Source organism: Nothoprocta perdicaria, unplaced genomic scaffold, assembly GCF_003342845.1.
Source record: "Nothoprocta perdicaria isolate Ctin4 unplaced genomic scaffold, notPer1 scaffold_326, whole genome shotgun sequence".
Taxonomy (NCBI): domain Eukaryota; kingdom Metazoa; phylum Chordata; class Aves; order Tinamiformes; family Tinamidae; genus Nothoprocta; species Nothoprocta perdicaria.
In genome coordinates this window covers 273,539-291,663 of record NW_020455562.1, presented here as the reverse complement: position 1 = coordinate 291,663, position 18,125 = coordinate 273,539, and the positions used below count along the sequence as shown (strand labels likewise).

The 18,125-nt window shown below is 35.2% G+C and overlaps 1 protein-coding gene across 1 annotated transcript in view; it reads right to left on the bottom strand.

The window, feature by feature from the left end:
- Positions 1-18,125, bottom strand: part of SLC26A7 (solute carrier family 26 member 7) — a 52,242-nt gene that overhangs the window by 28,087 nt on the left and 6,030 nt on the right. Inside the window, exons 2-5 of the mRNA XM_026043280.1 lie at positions 11,540-11,648; positions 9,681-9,855; positions 5,400-5,564; positions 602-754 (exon numbers count right to left, since the gene is read on the bottom strand). Of these exons, the coding sequence (XP_025899065.1) occupies positions 602-754; positions 5,400-5,564; positions 9,681-9,855; positions 11,540-11,648 (602 nt within the window). The remainder of the gene's footprint in view (positions 1-601; positions 755-5,399; positions 5,565-9,680; positions 9,856-11,539; positions 11,649-18,125) is intronic.

Sequence of the window (18,125 nt, the reverse complement as noted above, 5' to 3'; positions counted from 1 at the left end):
AATTTGTTTATTTTAGAGATCTTCAGAAAAAGAGAAAATTTCTTTCCTGGTGCTGATAACTTGACCAGTGCTTAAACTTTACCAGTAGAGATTTACAGTGCTATASTTTATTTCAATTTCAACTTAGTTTATGCTGTGCGAAAGGAAAACTCCTGTAAAACTGTAAAAAGTAAAATTGAAGAAAATTAAAACTTAGATGAATAACTTTTTTGCAGACAAATAACAATATCTAATCCACAGGTATCACATATAAGACTTTCCTGGAGTTTCTATATGCCAGTTGCTTTTCATTTTCTGTTTCTAATTTCTTACACGTTAATATTTTAGACTTCACGTTCTTGGAATTATATAATAAATATTAAACACATGAAAAATATTTTACAAATTGGGGACATATGTCATTTCTTTGACAGTGAAACACAGTGAAAGTGTTTCCTCCTCTTGTATTCAACACAGAGACGTGAAGTTTAGCTATCCATTTAATGTGGCAAGTGTGCCTGTGGGTAACTGTTGACAAGATAACACAGTAAACTGCAGCAGATTAGTTGAACCACTGAAAGCTCTGTAAAGCAAAAGGTCTGATATTTGATCTCATACTTACCAAAACTAGATCGATAGGAAGAACTACTTTAATACTTCTTTTAAATTTCTCATTCAACTCTTTAACAAGAACAAGCACCACAATGCTCAGCAGGGACAGAAGCAAAGCCTCCAGCTGAACTGATCTGATATTCTCAAATATGTAGGCATAAATCTGGGTGATTGGAATGAAAAACAAGCAACGGTCACAGATCACAAAGTGCACTGCTCTGTGCTATGGCACATTGTAAACCACATCAGCAACCTAGAATTATCCTTGAGGGCTGTATCAACRCTCAGGAGCTGAGTAATGACATTCATAAAATACAGTGCAGGTCAGAAAAACAACAGTTTCCATAGCTTTCTATAGAGTTTCTATCAGTATTCTATAGCTAAAATACTGTGGACTTTTGATAAAGTTTCAAAATGCAGTGAATATTGTTATATAAGAAACACTATAAATTCCTATCTGCAGAAGTAAGCAGGAATATTTTAATTAATCCAACCTTACACAAAAGTTAAGGTCACACAACAATTAGGTCAACCTTACAACCTTACACAAAAGTTAGGTCATCAGCATGACCTAAAACATGGGTAGAACAAGACAATTTGACATAAGATGAAGAAAGGAATTAGGGGGCTGAATGTAAGGAAACTGTGAAATAAGAGCAGAAATATTGAATAGCAATAGAAACACCTATGAAGATGAATAAAAGGGATATATGTCAATTAATAAAACATTCCAAGTGAATAGGTAGATTCAGAAGAATACATTTTTTTCCTTTACTCCAGCACTGATCATCCAATTATCAACCAAGTTCATCACCACTTCATTGTACAATTTAGAAATCACTGAACTTCTGCAGGCTTTGAACTGCATCTAAATTGTACAGGGAAAACTGCAATTTTAGTTCTTTTCCAAACTGAAGGTCTGGAAAGCAAGGTATAAATCAACATGATAACAGAGCAACAGAAAAAAAATGAAGGAAAAATTCAAGTTCACTGAAATGTTTAGTAGAGCTGAAGAAAGTCAGAGAAATTTCTATTTAGGGAGAAAAAAAAAAGAAAAATTATATGCCTATCACAGGTACTTTCATGCCTCATGTAATAGAAATGATCAATTGCCTACAGGAACTAAAGTTGGACAAAATACAAGCTGCAGGAATAAAAAAAGTAGGCTCAGTCACTTGAATTCTGCATCAAGGTTTTCAGAACTATTGCTTGGGCTGAAATGTAAACTGTGTAGAGAAAGCAAATTATAATATAAAATAACAATTGGCTGTAAATTTGGCTGCATTAGAAGTATTTTYTTTTWAAACCACAGCATTAATAACAATAAAATCAAGCAACAGAGGAATGTTTCCTGCAACAATATCTAATATCACTAAAATATATGAAAAGTGATGTTTTATCAAAATACAGACTAATAATTTTATCAAAATTTATAGTTTTATCAATTTTTATAGTTTTATCAAAATACAGATTAATAATTTTTTGCAGCTAATAATCATTTTCAGATAAACTTGTAACAATAACAAAATGAATAATTTGGAGTCTAAATATGAATATCTATACAAGACAGGAGAAAGTACTAGAACAACTGTCTTAGTTAATAACCCTGTACTATCCAAAAGCGTTCAACATGATGATAAAATATTTTTCCCCCGTTGGGATTGTGTTATTGAAGAGATTATACTCATTTTGCAGAATGAGTAAATAACCAAATATTTCCTATTTTTTCTTCCTATCTTCTTAAGAATAATTGCATACTCTACGAAGAAAAAATATCTACAAAAATTGTTTCAGAAAAAGATAAGAAATATATTTTTCCTCATGAAGTATGATAAGGAATCTAGAAACTTTTCAATCTACAAACTTTTGGTCTTGATATAAATTTGCAAACATGTGGAAAATTCTATTTTCAAACTTTACCCACACATGTATATAGATACTGAATGTCACTAMAGTTTTACCCTTGGGAAATTATTGGCCTTGAGTTCTACTATATTTTCACACACTTTCTCAGAATGATAATGCACACGGTAGTGCTTTCTATTCTATGCTGACTCATTAATGAAATCCTCTGAGTTCTTTTTGAAAATATATACATGAAAACCCAAAAGATTAGTTCCAAAAGGAGTATAAATTTTAAAGCGAATAGAGCAAGAAATAAAAGCAACAAGTTAATTAAAACAACTGGATGCAACAGTTATAATTTAAGAGCAGATGACCTTCTTACATTTAGAAAAGAGTTTCTTTCTGATTTAAGCCTGTCCAGCAAAGCACAGGCCACCACTATGAACTGTATAGGGAACATGAAGATTTTTTCAGCTGACTTGCAACACAGCCACAAAAATTTTGCAACAAATCTGCAGCACAGCCACAAGGTCWCTTTCTTCTGCAGAGTAGCTGTGCTAAATTGCTGGGGTTCATTCTGTACTACTGGATTTTCTCCAGCAGTGGAACTTGTGGAAGAATAAATATGTCTAAACACGGACAAAAGGCAAATGCGTGTTTTCTGTCTTCAGATACTAAGGAAATCATGATGACAGCTTTTCTCTAAGCTGAGCCTTGTAAAAACTAGACTTTATATATATTCTTCCCTGACTATTTCTCTTCTTTACCTTTGATATACCTCTTGCTTGCCTTGACATACCTCTTTGGAAAATCTCATCTGAAGCTGCAATGTGCAGTGTTACAAACCGCGCATAAAAAAAATTAAACTAAATATATTACAAAACTCTGTTCAAACAGAAAAATCCCGTAGACTCAGTGCCACTCTGATAGATTTGTTCCCCACATATAAAGCTCCTTTTTACATATTTAGTTGTGATCTCATTTGCTATAAAAAACAGGCTTCATTGGCTTACTTGACTTTTGACTGTCTTATCACTTTATTAACATCTTGCTTTGTAGACTCAAAGGCTGCCTGAGGCAAAAAAAGTATGTTTTGTGAGTGGGAGGTGGTTGGGAGTGGAGAAATATAAAAAAAAAAAAAAAAAAAAAAAAAAAAAAAAAAAAAAAAAAAAAAGCAAAAATACCACTCCTTGGTTTCATGAATTTGTCCTAAAGAACACGTTGATGAAGATAATGCCAAATTTGCTTTTTATTCTGTAGTTGCATGCAGACGATCATAGAATCATTATAGTTGGAAAAGACCTTCAAGATCATCAAGCCCAGCCATAAACTGTTCAACATCATGCCTGCTAAACCATATCCCTAAGTGTCTCATCTACAGTTTATGGAATGCTGCCAGCAATGGTGAATAACCTCCATTTAATTGGTWTAGTTTTGATGTAAAACTTCCACCACAGAAACGACGTTTGTAAAAATCTCTCTGTGGTGATTCTGTCTGAGGTGACTTAGATGGTAAAATTTTTCCTTCTAAATCCAGAGAATTCTTATTTATTATTCTTTAAAGTCATACAGAGGGTATGGRCATGGTTATTTGCATTTTGCATGGCTATAGGCATTTTAATTTGTTTGTACAGAAGTCCACARAGCAGTTCAGAACCTTAAATAAAGTTGAGAAAATTTGTCTTTGGAATCTATCCAAAAGGGCTTGATTTCAAAAATGAAGTGCAGGGCAAAGTCTTGTTTCGTCCATAAAAAATACAAGAGATRTGGGAATATATTTTCTTCAAAGGATTTCAATGACCTCATGTATGATATCATTAGCATACCAACATGGATATATTTCCCTGTATCACTGCTGTTCCTGATTATTGCTCATAATGTGTGTTTTGATTAAGTCTTGGCTGCTGTACTTAACACTAAGTCATTTCTACAAGATGACAATATTCCTTAAGTAAGTTTAGTCTCCATGGAAACAACATGAAAAGAGGATGGTTATATTTTATATCAAGATATACTTATGAGCAGCTTTTTAAAGCTTAACGGATATTTTAATATAACATGAATCATTTCTAATAGTCCCAAAGGTGGATGAACTACTTTTAAAAATGACTACGACATTTTTAGTTATGCAATCACAACATATTGCTTATTTTTACTACATGTCCCTAATTCTCATTAATATTTCAGTCCAGTAAAAAACTTACCAATCAAATCTCCATAAAAGGCCTTATATTATAAAGAACATTCTAAAAAGTAATGTCTTCTTATCACAGAGTTCATTTTAACAAATTTTCAAAAATAATAAGAAAGAATAAAGGAGTAGGGTAATGCAACAAAATATGGTGCATATTTTTAAATAAAGATGTTCTGACTCATCTAACAAGATGCGRCCTCACTTTAACTGGTAACTCAACTATTTGCTAATTGCTATCTGATGAATGTAAATATCATCTTAGAAAGTCAATGTAATTATATAATATTAGGAAAATATTAGCTTACCAGATACTATTATAATACTGCTAATGCTTCTGTTAAAAGCTTATGTCCATAACACCCAAACTTAGAGTTTGCTAGAGAGAATTATCTTAGAGTTCTGACTAATACGTGCTTTAGGTAATAAGATAAACACCTTTGCCCTTAACTATCTCAGTCAACAATATTTGCTTTCCAAAGGGAGCTACTATGATACTATATGAATGGCTATATGCATTTTACAAAAATACTAACACAAAGCTGCACACCTGCCATTTTTCTGGCAATGTTTCTTGTCATAAATTAATAAGCAACACATTTAAGGTATGGATGATGCAGGGGAGATCCACAAACCACAGCTTGTATTTCTTTTACCACAGTGATGATGAAAACATCAAGGAAATACGTTTAGAACAACATGTGTAATATATCTTGTGCAAAGGAGCATAACATCAGCTAGTGAAATGACCCGTCTCTTCTGATGAACTCACATGAAAAAATCCCAATGGTCCGGAGATGTATGGCATTTTCATGCCCAGCAGATACTTCACCTGCGAAGTCACAACATGTGTCGCTGCTCCAGTTGTCATTGCACTTATCACTGGCTCTGTTAACAAGAAGGTGGCACTGCCCAAGTGCAGCAGAAACATTGCTACCTGAAAACCAGAGATATCTATATCAGCATTTGCAACAAAGCGCAGCAGCCAGATGGTAGATCAGTGAGATGGAATCTTCTTAATGAACTGCAAGATAAATCACCATCAGCTAAAAATATAGAAGCCTTTCAAAGAATGATGAAGTGAATACACTGAATTCTTCAGGGTTATCCTCTGCTATGTTGTYTACCTCACTAATTTCCAAGATTCAAGTTTTACTAGTGACCAAAGCAGACTTATATGCAATGCTTGTGGTTTACTCTTGCTCAAATACATAAACACAATGAACAGCATTTGGGAAATACTTGAAATAATTTAGAATATCTTCCTACAAACAGAAAATTTAAAATGGAAARGCAAACTCAACATCCAATTTCATGAGCACAATCCTATATTCTAACTGGATTTCACCTCCGGAACAAGGAGTGGACTTCCGCCCGGTTATGGTCAGTCTTGAAGATAACATCACCTTTGTTACAAATTTATGGAAGGTATTTCAGCTCACAAAATAGCATACAAACTGCTCAGAACTACAAACAATCAGAACATTGATTGCTATTCAACACTGGACCTCAACAATGGTAGTTGCTGTTATAGCCATAGTGAGTAGTAATTTAGTTTTTCAGGCCTAGAAAGGATAATTTCCAATTTCAGATAGTTTGTTTATCTGTTATTTTCTAACAGTGTACCTATTTATATATTTGAAACATCATTCACACTAGTGTTTCAATAAGAAATGCATTCTCCTTTCATCAGTGGTTTTTTTCCTAAGATCAGTTTGCATTCTTCAGATAAGGACTTTCTAAATATATTTTTTCTAGAGAACAGAATGAAGTTTTATATAGCAATAAGCYACAGTGACAATTCTGTGAAGTACATAGTATAACAGAGAAATGCTAGTATATATATAATACTAGTTAATATTTCAGAGAAAACTGCTATGGTGAACAATAGGAGATGGTGCCATGACTCAAAACCTTAGTAACTTTCTCGGTGTTGGAAATAATTCAACATCAACCTCATATTTACTTTACACCGAGATTTTTTTACTTTAAATCATGAGCATTTTGGAGACAAATGACCCTCTTTCTCAAGTACTAAATAAAAGGTCACAGTTAAAAAGTCTTGTTTATTGCTTGCTCAGACAGGGGTTACATTTCATACRCCAATGCCAGGATTTCAGATATGCTGCCTATGTAGCCACTCTACAACAAGCAGAAGGCTATGCTGGTCTCCACACATGCTCTTTTAAATAAGACAATAACTCTAGATTTTATAGAAACAAAGGCARGCATATAAATTCTACCATTTATTTATATTACAGCTAAATAAACTAAATGTATATCCCTATGTCTTCCACAATGAAGATCTGACAAGGAAGGCATCAGGACAGAAAATATTTGGGAAGGGTGTGATTCTCAGCAGGAGTAGGCATGGGATATTCCTGCTGTCCTTGCAGTGTTAGTAACATACAGAAACAGACGGATGAACAGAAGGAAGAAATTTCTTCTGAAACAAGTTCTTTGAGTCTAGTTGTGTGTGACTCTTCTCCACAGACATATTCAACACAGTTAGTATTTATACAGTCCTAGATCAACTCTCAAGTTACCACTCCATCTTGAGGATCAGTCCACTGCTTGGCAACCACTGCTGTTTGGATAAACCTCGTCTGAGACTAAGAAGAGCTGACAGCACCAAACAGCATCACATTACACCATGTCATAAAATCTTTCACTCTATAACCAATAATTAAAATGTAAAAGTATGTTCAATTCGTTTAAAAAAAATTCAGTTATTGCATCTACAATATTTTCTCTATGGTTCTGATACTCCTTTTTGTAGGTGTCCAGTCTTATTTTCTGATATACTGTATGATTTTTCTTCCTTGGTGATGTACATAAACAGTAGAAAGAATTGACAGTTGAAGAGCAACAGAACAACAGAATAAAATATAGAATATTGCCAAAAGAACAGTACTTTTTATTTTTTCATACTAATACTGGTCTTTACTATAACTGTATAGGAAGAAAAATCACATATGTTAGGAGTGTCTCCATCATTACTCATTTTTTAAAAATTCAATATCTAGGGAAGTAGAGGATATCTCAGATAGATGACTTTCACAGTAAAAATATATATATATGAAAAGTGCATGGCTCTAGTTTCTTTGTGCAGTTTTTCTACTACATCTCCTCATACATTTGAGGATAGCTTCAACAGTAAACTATTTTCAAAAAATAAACGRTAATATTCCTTTTGTCCCAGAATAACACATCATCTAATCTGGGGCTGTTCATTAATTTCTACTTTCGTCTGATAATTGGAACTACTGACTTAGCTCTCTGTTACCAGCAAGAAGTCCCCTGCCACCCTAGCTGGAAATAGCAGTAACTGCTGGCCAACAGATTGAAATCATGACAAGAAACACAGATTAAAACTCCACAACATCTAGGACAATGGCAAATTATAAATAAAATTTAATTATAGCTTTGATACAGAGTTCCACTGGAGTATCCCTGATGCCTAACTTCAAGTCATTCTTTGGGGATATGAGAAATAACTATTTTAATTTGTCTCCACATTCTAGGCAATGCTGTGACCATTAGACTCAAATAAAGTACTAGTGGTAGCACTATAAGCACAGGTTGATTTAGTGTGATTCCATTGAATCACACTTTACTCACACATTTAGTGTGATTCCATTGAATGTGACATTACTCAAGCGGGAAAGGAGCCCAAGTCCTGTTACACATGCTTGGCATAGTTCCCTCTCAGGCCTACTTTGAAGACTCAGGTGGAAGGTTTCCTAGTTCTCCTCATTCCAATCAAGTTTAGATCTGACARACTGAGATAACTCAGCTGGAGCAGTTTGCGGCTCATAAAAAAGCACAACTTCTCAAAATGAAAAAGATATCTAGAGGACTGAGAAACCTCAAAAGATTCTCCAGCAGCTATGCAAAGCTTTCCTGCATCAAATTTTGAAGTTAGATCAAACACAGACACAAGCTCCCCACTTTAGGTATTTTCTTCTTCAGCACCTAAGTTTCTTTCATGTAAGGCTCTGAGCCCAACACTCCCATCTGAAGACCTCTGCATACACTCGATCACACCGTTGTGAGCAGAGAGTCCAGCATCACTGCGCATGAGGCGGTGAGAGGCTCTGGTGCTCAGGCAGAGGCCAAGCGTGATCAGTACAAGGTCTTCTTTATGCTGTCTTTGGGGCTTTCCTCACACTCAGGTATAATCCTGTGACCAATAAAAGAAGCAAAGAAGCAAACCAKGGAGAAATAATCGTGCTGCTTGATTTTTCCTATCTAACATAGGCATACGCTGCAGTTCACGCTGAGTGAGCTGGCCACTGAAGAACCCCTTTTGAGCTTTGTTCTTCTACATGGTAGAGAGATCCAAAACACTAAGCACAGAGGAGAGAGGAACTCCTTTCAAAAGGCCAGGTCTGAATACTGCAATATTTCTTCCATTTGTGGATCTAGGTCTTATTTACCAGGAAGGATGGAAGCCTTCTTTAAAGACTTAAGCAACTGGCAGTGGATAAAGGGATTCAGTGTTTGCGGTCAGAAGAGGAAAAGGGGAAAAATTTAAAAGACCTCTGATCATTTGAATAAACTTTGGAGAATCATTTGAAAACATCTGTTTTACTAATTTTTTTTTTCTTTAATGATGGGTGTGTGAATTCTAAAGAGAATTTAAATACGTTTTCCCTACTGTTTTTAATTATTGAATATTGTATACTATTTCTCTTCCAGCCAAGAGCAATAGAAAACCTCAGAAATATGTCAATGCTCACCAGAGCACTGATTCATGCTTTGTTTCTGAAGGAGAAGAAAATGGAGAATGAACAGCAACTGAATATTAGAGCTGATTGAATGTGGTTTTACCTCATATTACAGAACTCTAGGATCATGTATAGAGGCAGTTGCTACATCTCCACTACACAGCAATAAATACTCAAAACACATTAATTTCATCACTCATAAGCATCTCACCAGATCCAAAGTCAGTTTTTCTCACATAACTGAAAAAATGTTATGGATGTCAAAGCTATCAGAAATGATATCTATACGTCAGTAACATACAGATTATATGTTCACTACCTACCTGAATGAGTCCTCCTAAAAATGAGACTGCTGCAGCAACTCCTATCTTCTGCATTTCAAACTCGGAGAGGCCCAGGACTCCTGAATCATTGCTTGTAGTGAAACTAGCATTGGCTGAAGGAACAAGACGTTCAACTGCATTGGCAGATATTAAAGAAGTTAAAACAAAAGTTCCAAAAAAAAAAAAAAAAAAAAAAAAAAAAAAGAAAGCCACAGATTAGTTACCAATAGGTCTATGTACGTAGTAGTCAGTAATAGCCTCTTTTTCAAAACTTGGTCATCATGAGTGATAGCATCTATTTGTGTATTCTCTAAAAATCTCTAACTTTACATGCTAAAAATTATTTTATAGTCTTTTCTTTTTGCCTAACACAAATTTCTACACTTAAATCTCTTTAGTACATGATACAGAAGCAACCTGACCACTAACAAATGGAAGCAGGTTTGAGAAATAGTTACTTGCTGAAAGTAAGTCTAAAGCAAATCTAGTGACAGAMAGACAAGGATGATATTTTAGTATTGAAAAGCACAGAGACATTGTAGAAAGCTCTACGACTGCGCACTCCTATGTGTGTCCATCTGGCACAAGACTCTGCCTCCAGCTGCAGCCATCAGAGGTGTTACCTAGGGAAAGCACACAGCCTGGCCCCTTTCTGCATCCCTCCCCCTCTTAATGCCCCAGCACCCACAACTAATGTATTAGGAATGTTATTGTGTACACACTTATCTGGATCTTTCAGAATTTGTTTATGGGATAGTATTCCCTATTTTGTCTAAGCCCATTTTTAAACCTGCCAGTAATTTCTGCCTACACAGTGTCCTCTGGCATCAAGTCCTAGGAATTCACTGTCAGTTGTAGTATCTTCCTTACTCTACACTTTGTTTTAAAATGAGAGGATCAGATGGTGAGATACAAATTTAGGAGCTCTGGAAAACATCCTGGCTTCTCAGTAGACTGTGTGAAATGGCTCCTATTAGGTTTTTAACAACATTATTAAGCATGCATTTTGATGCTTTAACATACATTTAAACAAAAAAAGAAATACAGTATTTGGCRAGCTTCTTACTAAACTTATTTGCTGATATATACACTTGAGCAATTTGATTCAGCAGCATTCATTATGTATGTGATTTCCCAGAACTGCGTGTCCTCAAGAGCTATTCTTGTTTTCCAAAGGAAATATGGATTCCCTCTGCTTAAATCTTCTGATGATTAGAGAACTCGTGTCCCTTTATGCAGCCCTACTGTGCTTTACTACTGGGCCTATCTCATCCATCCTCTAGACTTCAGAGGTCATCAAGTGCTCACATTTGCCCAGCAAAGAATCCATGTTTCAGTTGCATGAATTGTATTTCAAGCTGCTCAGGGAATTCTAGCAGATAATAGGCATAAAAAATTCTCCCTCTTTTTTCTTTTTTTCTCTGAATTTGTGTTTTGGCCAACTGACTAATTGACTAATGTATGATTTATATGTTTTAAGAAACATTTTGAGTTTTTTCCATTCCTATTTGCAAATACTTTTTGGCTGAACTTTTTGTTAAAATCTTAGCCCATGGCATGTGTGTGGAGTTAAGCTACAAAAAGCCTCTTAATAAACTACATTTACAAAGGAAGGGCCAAAGCAATACTGTCAATTTTGACAATGCAAATTACAGTAACAGCAGTTACTCAAATATCCTTAATGACATTATTTTTCTTAAATTGGAGAAAAGATCTTATATTCTTCTATAAGAAGAAGCATAAAAGTCTTACTTCTGTTTAGCCTTAGATAATTTTCCTTCAAGTAGTTTAAAATATAAAAGATTTTTTCCTTCCAACTCCCTATTTCTGGAAATGTTTTAGTACATGGAGACCTACCTGTTGCAACATGGCGTCCCGTTCCAAAGACTGCATAAATAATCACAGGGAATAAAGAGCCATATAAACCAAAAACTGGATGGACTGAAGACAGAACAGCAAAGGCCAGCCCTGTAAACAGGTAAGTGGAATTAGTTCCTTGCATGAAGGTTAAATATAACTGCTTTACATTCATTTTTTGTTTACRAGGAAGTATCTTTAAAAATGGTAAAAACCTATTTATATATATTTATATATGTATGTATACTCAAAAATCAAGAATGTAAGCCCACTACTACACAGTGAGGATCAGGAAAATCTTCAGAAGATTTTCATATGTTGTTTATCACTAAAATATTCGCATTTCTCTGCTGCATTTCTGAACATCTGGTCTTAGTCACCTGGAGAAACAAACAGGAGACAGAATCTATAACAAAAGCTACTACGTTTTTTCCAGCAATAGCTCCAMAACTTTTTGCTGGACAATTCTCAGTGGAGATGCCAGCAAAATTCCAATCCTCACTGATAGACATGGATTTAATAATATTAGTAATTAATGAAACAAGTTATAGAATTTTCCTTCTGCCAGAGATCAGATTCTAAGAGATCAGATGGCTATTTCTTATGATCAGTAAAAAACTATATTTTGTTTTGAATAGAGCCACTTCAGWCTGCTTTCCTCTAATTTCTTAAACAAACAAACCCAGAGTTCATTGTCTTCATATGCCTGGGTCTTTTTATTCATGCAGCTATTAATATTTCTTTCATTATGTAAAACTATTGATCCAGAAACACAGAAAGCATTTGAATTTTATATTGAGATCGGAAATGAACTGAACTGGTAAAGGATTTAGCTTTACAGAATTACTAATTAACCTTAGTAGCATAGATAGCAGTGTTCCCATTTCTCTCAGAAAGTCTCAGAGTACTCCAAGAAGTCACTTCTTAAGAGAGATATCCCTGCAAAGGAACATCTTTGGTCACTTTTGATATCCAAGTTAGTTAGGAAACAGTCTGCATGAGGTCTTGGAGGAGTTAACGGTGGGGGTATCAGAGTCCCCTCGGAGCAGCCCTTTGTGCTGAAATTTCTCCTCACTGCTGTTCAGCAAGGTTTCCATGACTGGGCAGGTTATCCCTTTAACATAGGTACCCTGTTGATGTGARGGGTCCGTGGTTGTTTTCCTCCTGCTAACTAAGACTAAGGTTTCTGCAGAAATATCAGTTAATAAAGTCCACCTTCCACCTTCCTATCAGTCCACCTAAAGTCCACCTTCAAAACGAGTAACCAATTTAAGGTAACCTGTATTCACATCCATTAGCAGAATGACAACACACTTTCTGCAAGAGGCAGGTGCTTCAAATGTGTTAGACTGATTTACCTTCTATATGTACTTGAAATCTCTCAAGAAAATTATATGTTCCTACAAAACTTCACCGCCTCAGAAAACATTTATTATTTAAAGCACAGATATATGGAGTTTGAATGAAAAGGAAAGTGTAAAGAGGCCCCTTTTTTTGGTTTGTTTTAGGTTTTCAGTGGCCGTGAAGGACATTTTGGTACAAGAGCTCCCCTCATGAATTTAGATCTGAGCCATCCTGGGGAAAGGAAATCAAATGTCAAAAGGATAAAAACATTAGTTTATCTATGAAGTAAACAAAGTCAAGTCATCCATCTTCTCTTAAAAAAATTAAAAAATCATCCCAGTGAAGAATTTTCTTACCATGGGTCTCACATTCATCAGATTCTTTTACTCTGGCCTCAGCAAAGTAGAACTTAATGTCTGAGCAATGGATTATAACTGTCTATTTCTAATATAAGCTGTGTAGCATTTTCTGATTATTTTTACCAGTTATGATTTACACTGAGGATAAACACTCCAAAATATCTGCCAACATGCAACAGAAGTGAACAGTTGTTGATACAGATATTTGGAGAGCTTGAGATGTGCATATTTTCCCCAGAAACTGATCAGAGATGTCTTGCTACCAACTATTTGTATGTTAACTGAGCGAATTGTAAACACACTGAGGACCAAATTACATTGTATTTAGTGCTAGCTATACAAAGGGCTAGAAAACCTTGGCTTCTTAGAACAATTTTTTTTTTCTTTTTTTTTTTTTTTTTTTGGCGGGGAGGAAGTTGATGGTATCAGGCACTAGAAAAATGGAACATTGTCACTTCTTGAGCTGCTGGTTGCTATAATACAAAGAAGAGAACAAAAACATCTCACAGGCTCCCCTGGAGAAGAAGGGTGAATGTCTCTTTTATCTGGAGAACTAATTTCATCTCTAGTTTTTTTTCTCGTTACTTAAAAATTACATTATTATTGATCATTGATCATGTGATCAATAGATATAAACCCCATAAATAAATGACCCCAAAAGAACAAAAAACGGATGTGCCTGAGAGGAAGAGCAACAGCTCAGTGCACCCCTGCATGGATCTGTCCAGGCAAAAGGAGAATAGGGGAAAAAAAATAGAAAAGAGAGCGAGAAGAAAAGGGGGAATAAGATTTTAATGCCTGCTCAGCATTGAAAGGCTCTTTTATTATTATTGCCTCTCTTAGCAATAAAACCACAAACAAACACAAACTTTATAATTAACTAGATTAATAGACTATCACTCACAGAGATGAGATGTTCTAGCCTTGCAAGAAAGGATTAACACAAAGCTATTTCATTTTCCTCTCCAAAAATGAAAGGAACAAGCAAAACCAGTACAGCCACATTTTAACTATAACAATATGATTGAAATAGAGGGAATTCTTTGTGTAGAGCAGCCTGAGGGAAAGGCACTAGATTCATTACTGAATGTTGAGCTGTGTATATATTTTACAAGCAGTGTTGGAAAGATGTCTATAAATTTTGGCTAAAATGACCTGCACAGTTCTGTAAGTTTAAGATTTTGTCATTAAATGGAATGAATTCTCTAACATTAAAAAAAAATGCAAGTATAGAAGATTTTCATCTGAAAACAAAGCAAAATACATGTAGTAGGTGAAATTCCTATTTAATCTACAGAACTGAAATGCTTTGTTTACAGAACTCACCCCAACTACCTTTTTTAGGGTTTAAAGTGCTCCATTACTTATTACAAGGAAGACACAAAAACTCTCTCTTCACCAGAAAAATTAACAATTTTGAAAGGTGTTTCAAAACATCAAGTTCATTTTGCTGAAATCAGATTATATAGATTTGTATAGATGAAGTTTTCAATTTAATCATGTTAATTTGGAATCTTAAAGTTTCCTTAGAAATTCTACACATTTCATTTTTAATAGGTGTTCAACCTAAAAGTGACTTACTCAGTGCAAGAGGAACTTAGCTTAGAAGCTATACAGAACAAACCTGGAGGGCACAGTAATGTATCCCAGACTAAGCTAAAATATTTCCAGACGAGGGACCACCAGCTCCTTTACTATTCAAACTTCCAATTAATATAGGATTAAGAACAGTATACATTGTTCTTTCCTCTCAGCATTTACAAGGAAAACACTGCTTCAGTTATGGCAAAATATTCTGTAACTATACGTTTCTAAAAGTTGATTCTCACCCCTCTATATGGGTTTACTTTGCTTTTCATTGTTTCCTACGACATTCTGAATCTAAAGCATTTGACAGTTTTTGGCAGGCTGCGATTAATCCACCATAAACTGTACAAGTTGTGGGCAGAGCACAAGAGGCTCAGCATAGCCCTAGATCACGTACACTGGGTAAACAGGAATTGTGTCAACATTTCCATTTAGCTTCTTGTTCAGTGCTGAGCAGAAAGGCACCACCTAAACATGACCCATAAGAACAGGCTCGCAGAGATCTGAGGTGACCACTGTAGAATGGGGTAGAAGGAACTGTCCTGCCCCTTGATGCTTCAGAGACCATAGAGCACATTTGCTTCATTCACTGAACTGCTGCAGAGAAATGTGCTTGGTTTACAGGCAGTTAATCTAAACCTGCCCAGAGCATGGGGCACAGGGAGGCATCCAGGAAGGTTTGAAGACCTCTAGAGAAGGAGACTCCACAACCAACCTGGGCAGCCTCTGCCAGGGCTCTGTCACCCTCATAGTGAGGAAGTTTTTCCTCACATGGAGATGGAATTGTCTGTATTTCAACTTCTATGCATTTTGTTCCCATCACTGCATGTGGATGGTACATAAAAGCAGAGGGCAATGGAAAACAGAATTAGTAGAGACTTCATTCCTTCTTATTGTATAACATTTGGAAAACTTCAAATACTTTATTAAGAAATAACCAGTAGTTTATTTCAGCTTACTTCATTAGTTTTCATATTAAGCTTKGCCACAATGCACTCCATATGCTCAAGAATTCGTCAAAAGACAAAAATTATTTTAAATATTTCTCACTCCAAACAATAATAACATTCTAAGAAAATAGATAGCAAAATAAGTATTCCAGATAAATTTGTTACTGGAATGGAAAAACCTTGGTGGTAGTGACATTTAGGTTTTCAAATAAGAAAATAAATTCCACTGAAAGAAATGCAAACAAAGAACGAACAATGCGCTCAAATACCGTGTGTTAATATTGTGGTGCTTTGTTTTAACTAACCCCTTTTGATAAGATAACATTGTGTGACACAGTTTCATTGAAAACCGTGTGCTCTGGCTAGCACCAGATGCACAGCAACCACTTGGCTGGCCACACAGGGCAAGCAGGAGGCCTCTGCCACCACTGCAGGGAGGGGACAAATGCAGATAACTGCTAAGTAACACGTTTGACACAAGCAGAAACAAAGCCATGTCCTGTCACAGGAGAAAAGGTCTTTCAGTATATCAAATTGATAGTTTCTGCTAATTATTATATCCTTCTCTGGAGCTCTTCAAACCTGCCTGGATGCCACCCTGTGCCCCATGCTCTGGGTGTCCCTGCTGGAGCAGGAAGGTTGGACTAGGTGATCCCTAGAGGTCCCTTCCAACCTCAACCATCCTGTGATTCTGTGATTCTGTGATTATGCTAGGGACAAAACCACAATCACACAGATAAAAAATAATTTCCAAAGAGAGAGGAATATAGTATTGGAATACAAAYGGCTAGTTAACAACTTAAAAATCCAGAAATAAGGTGCTGATACATATGTRTACTCAGATGAAAATGATACCATACCTTTTGAAAATATGATAAGCAAACAAGAAATTTTAATTAAGGARGAGGAAATGGATAAGTCTATAATTAAATGGAGAATTTTTTATCATTAACATTTTGCAGTGGAAACCTGTAAATTTGATATGTTTTCCTGTATTTTCATGTATTCAACTTTTGCAGGAGTTTGAGCTATATGAAGATGATCTCCCTGTTATTTTTAATGTGGTGATGGTCAAGTCACTAATTTAGGGAACTCAGATGAATATTAGTGCATTCCATCTTACTAAAAATGCTGTCTGAAGTTGAAAAGAATCTCTATATCAATTTTTCATTTATTTATTATTATTTATTTGGGGGGGGGACAATCATTAATTTCTGTCTYCAGGTTTATCTTTTCGCAGTGATTTTCAGAGTGTACTTTAGTTTTAATTTTGTTTTGTTTGACGTAGTCAAATTAAATTCAGTCTTACTCTGCTTCTCCAGATGCTAACACCAGTATTGCAACAAAGTGGGACAATTCTGGATCTTCCAAAGAAGTAATTTTTATTGAAGTTTAAAGAAAAATATTTTAATATTATATATCCTAACTTTTTTATATTTAACTACAGTTTTGAAAGATTACTTGACATTGGACAAGTAAGAGCTAATGAGCCCTTGGAAACAATCTCATTTTTCTCCAAAAACTGCAAAGATCTTACGGCTTTTCTAAACAGTGCACACACACATCTCATGCATGCAAGACCACTAGTTCCTAATAGCATCATTTGCTGCAGCTGCATATGTAGATTGTAACTTCTACTTGGTTTATCTGAAGATTGGTGTAAATAGTACAAGCATTTTTCTTTCTTTGGTTATTCAAAACGTGAGGCAAATGAACACCCGTTCTATCAAAATGTGGTCTCTGTCCATGGTGCCAGCCAACATCCAGGGTTAGGGATCTAAGATCTGCAACACCTACCTGCTAATACTAACACAAGGGTACTTTTGCATTAAGATTCAGAGGATTTATTGGTCATTCAGAAACTGAATTCACATTTCTAGTAGTCTGTCAGAGAGATGTGTACTAGCCCATGTGTAAGTTGGAAGAATTTTAATAAACATTAGAGTCCAAATTGTACACGCACAACATCACTTCTTTAGTCCTCTGCTGAAAAGTTGGACAAATATGAAACTTTGGCTTGCATATACTAACATGTTACATTTCATAATTGGCTTACATCATTATTCTTTGTACAGGAGAGTTATAACAGAGTTCAGCTGGAGACTTTCTTCCACAAATCATTTATGAAGTGTATGAATACTACAATGTATTCTCTAGGAGATTTTTCTGGCTCTGTTTCCAAAAGCGCTTATTCAGTTTCATCTACCCATAGTATTTGTATGCCAAATATATATTTACAAGACAGATCTACTCCTTAATAAAATTATTAACTCCAGTTAGTCTAATCAAAGTATATTTATGCTACATTTATGGTCAGACCCTGAAAAAAAAAAAAAAAAAAAAAAAAA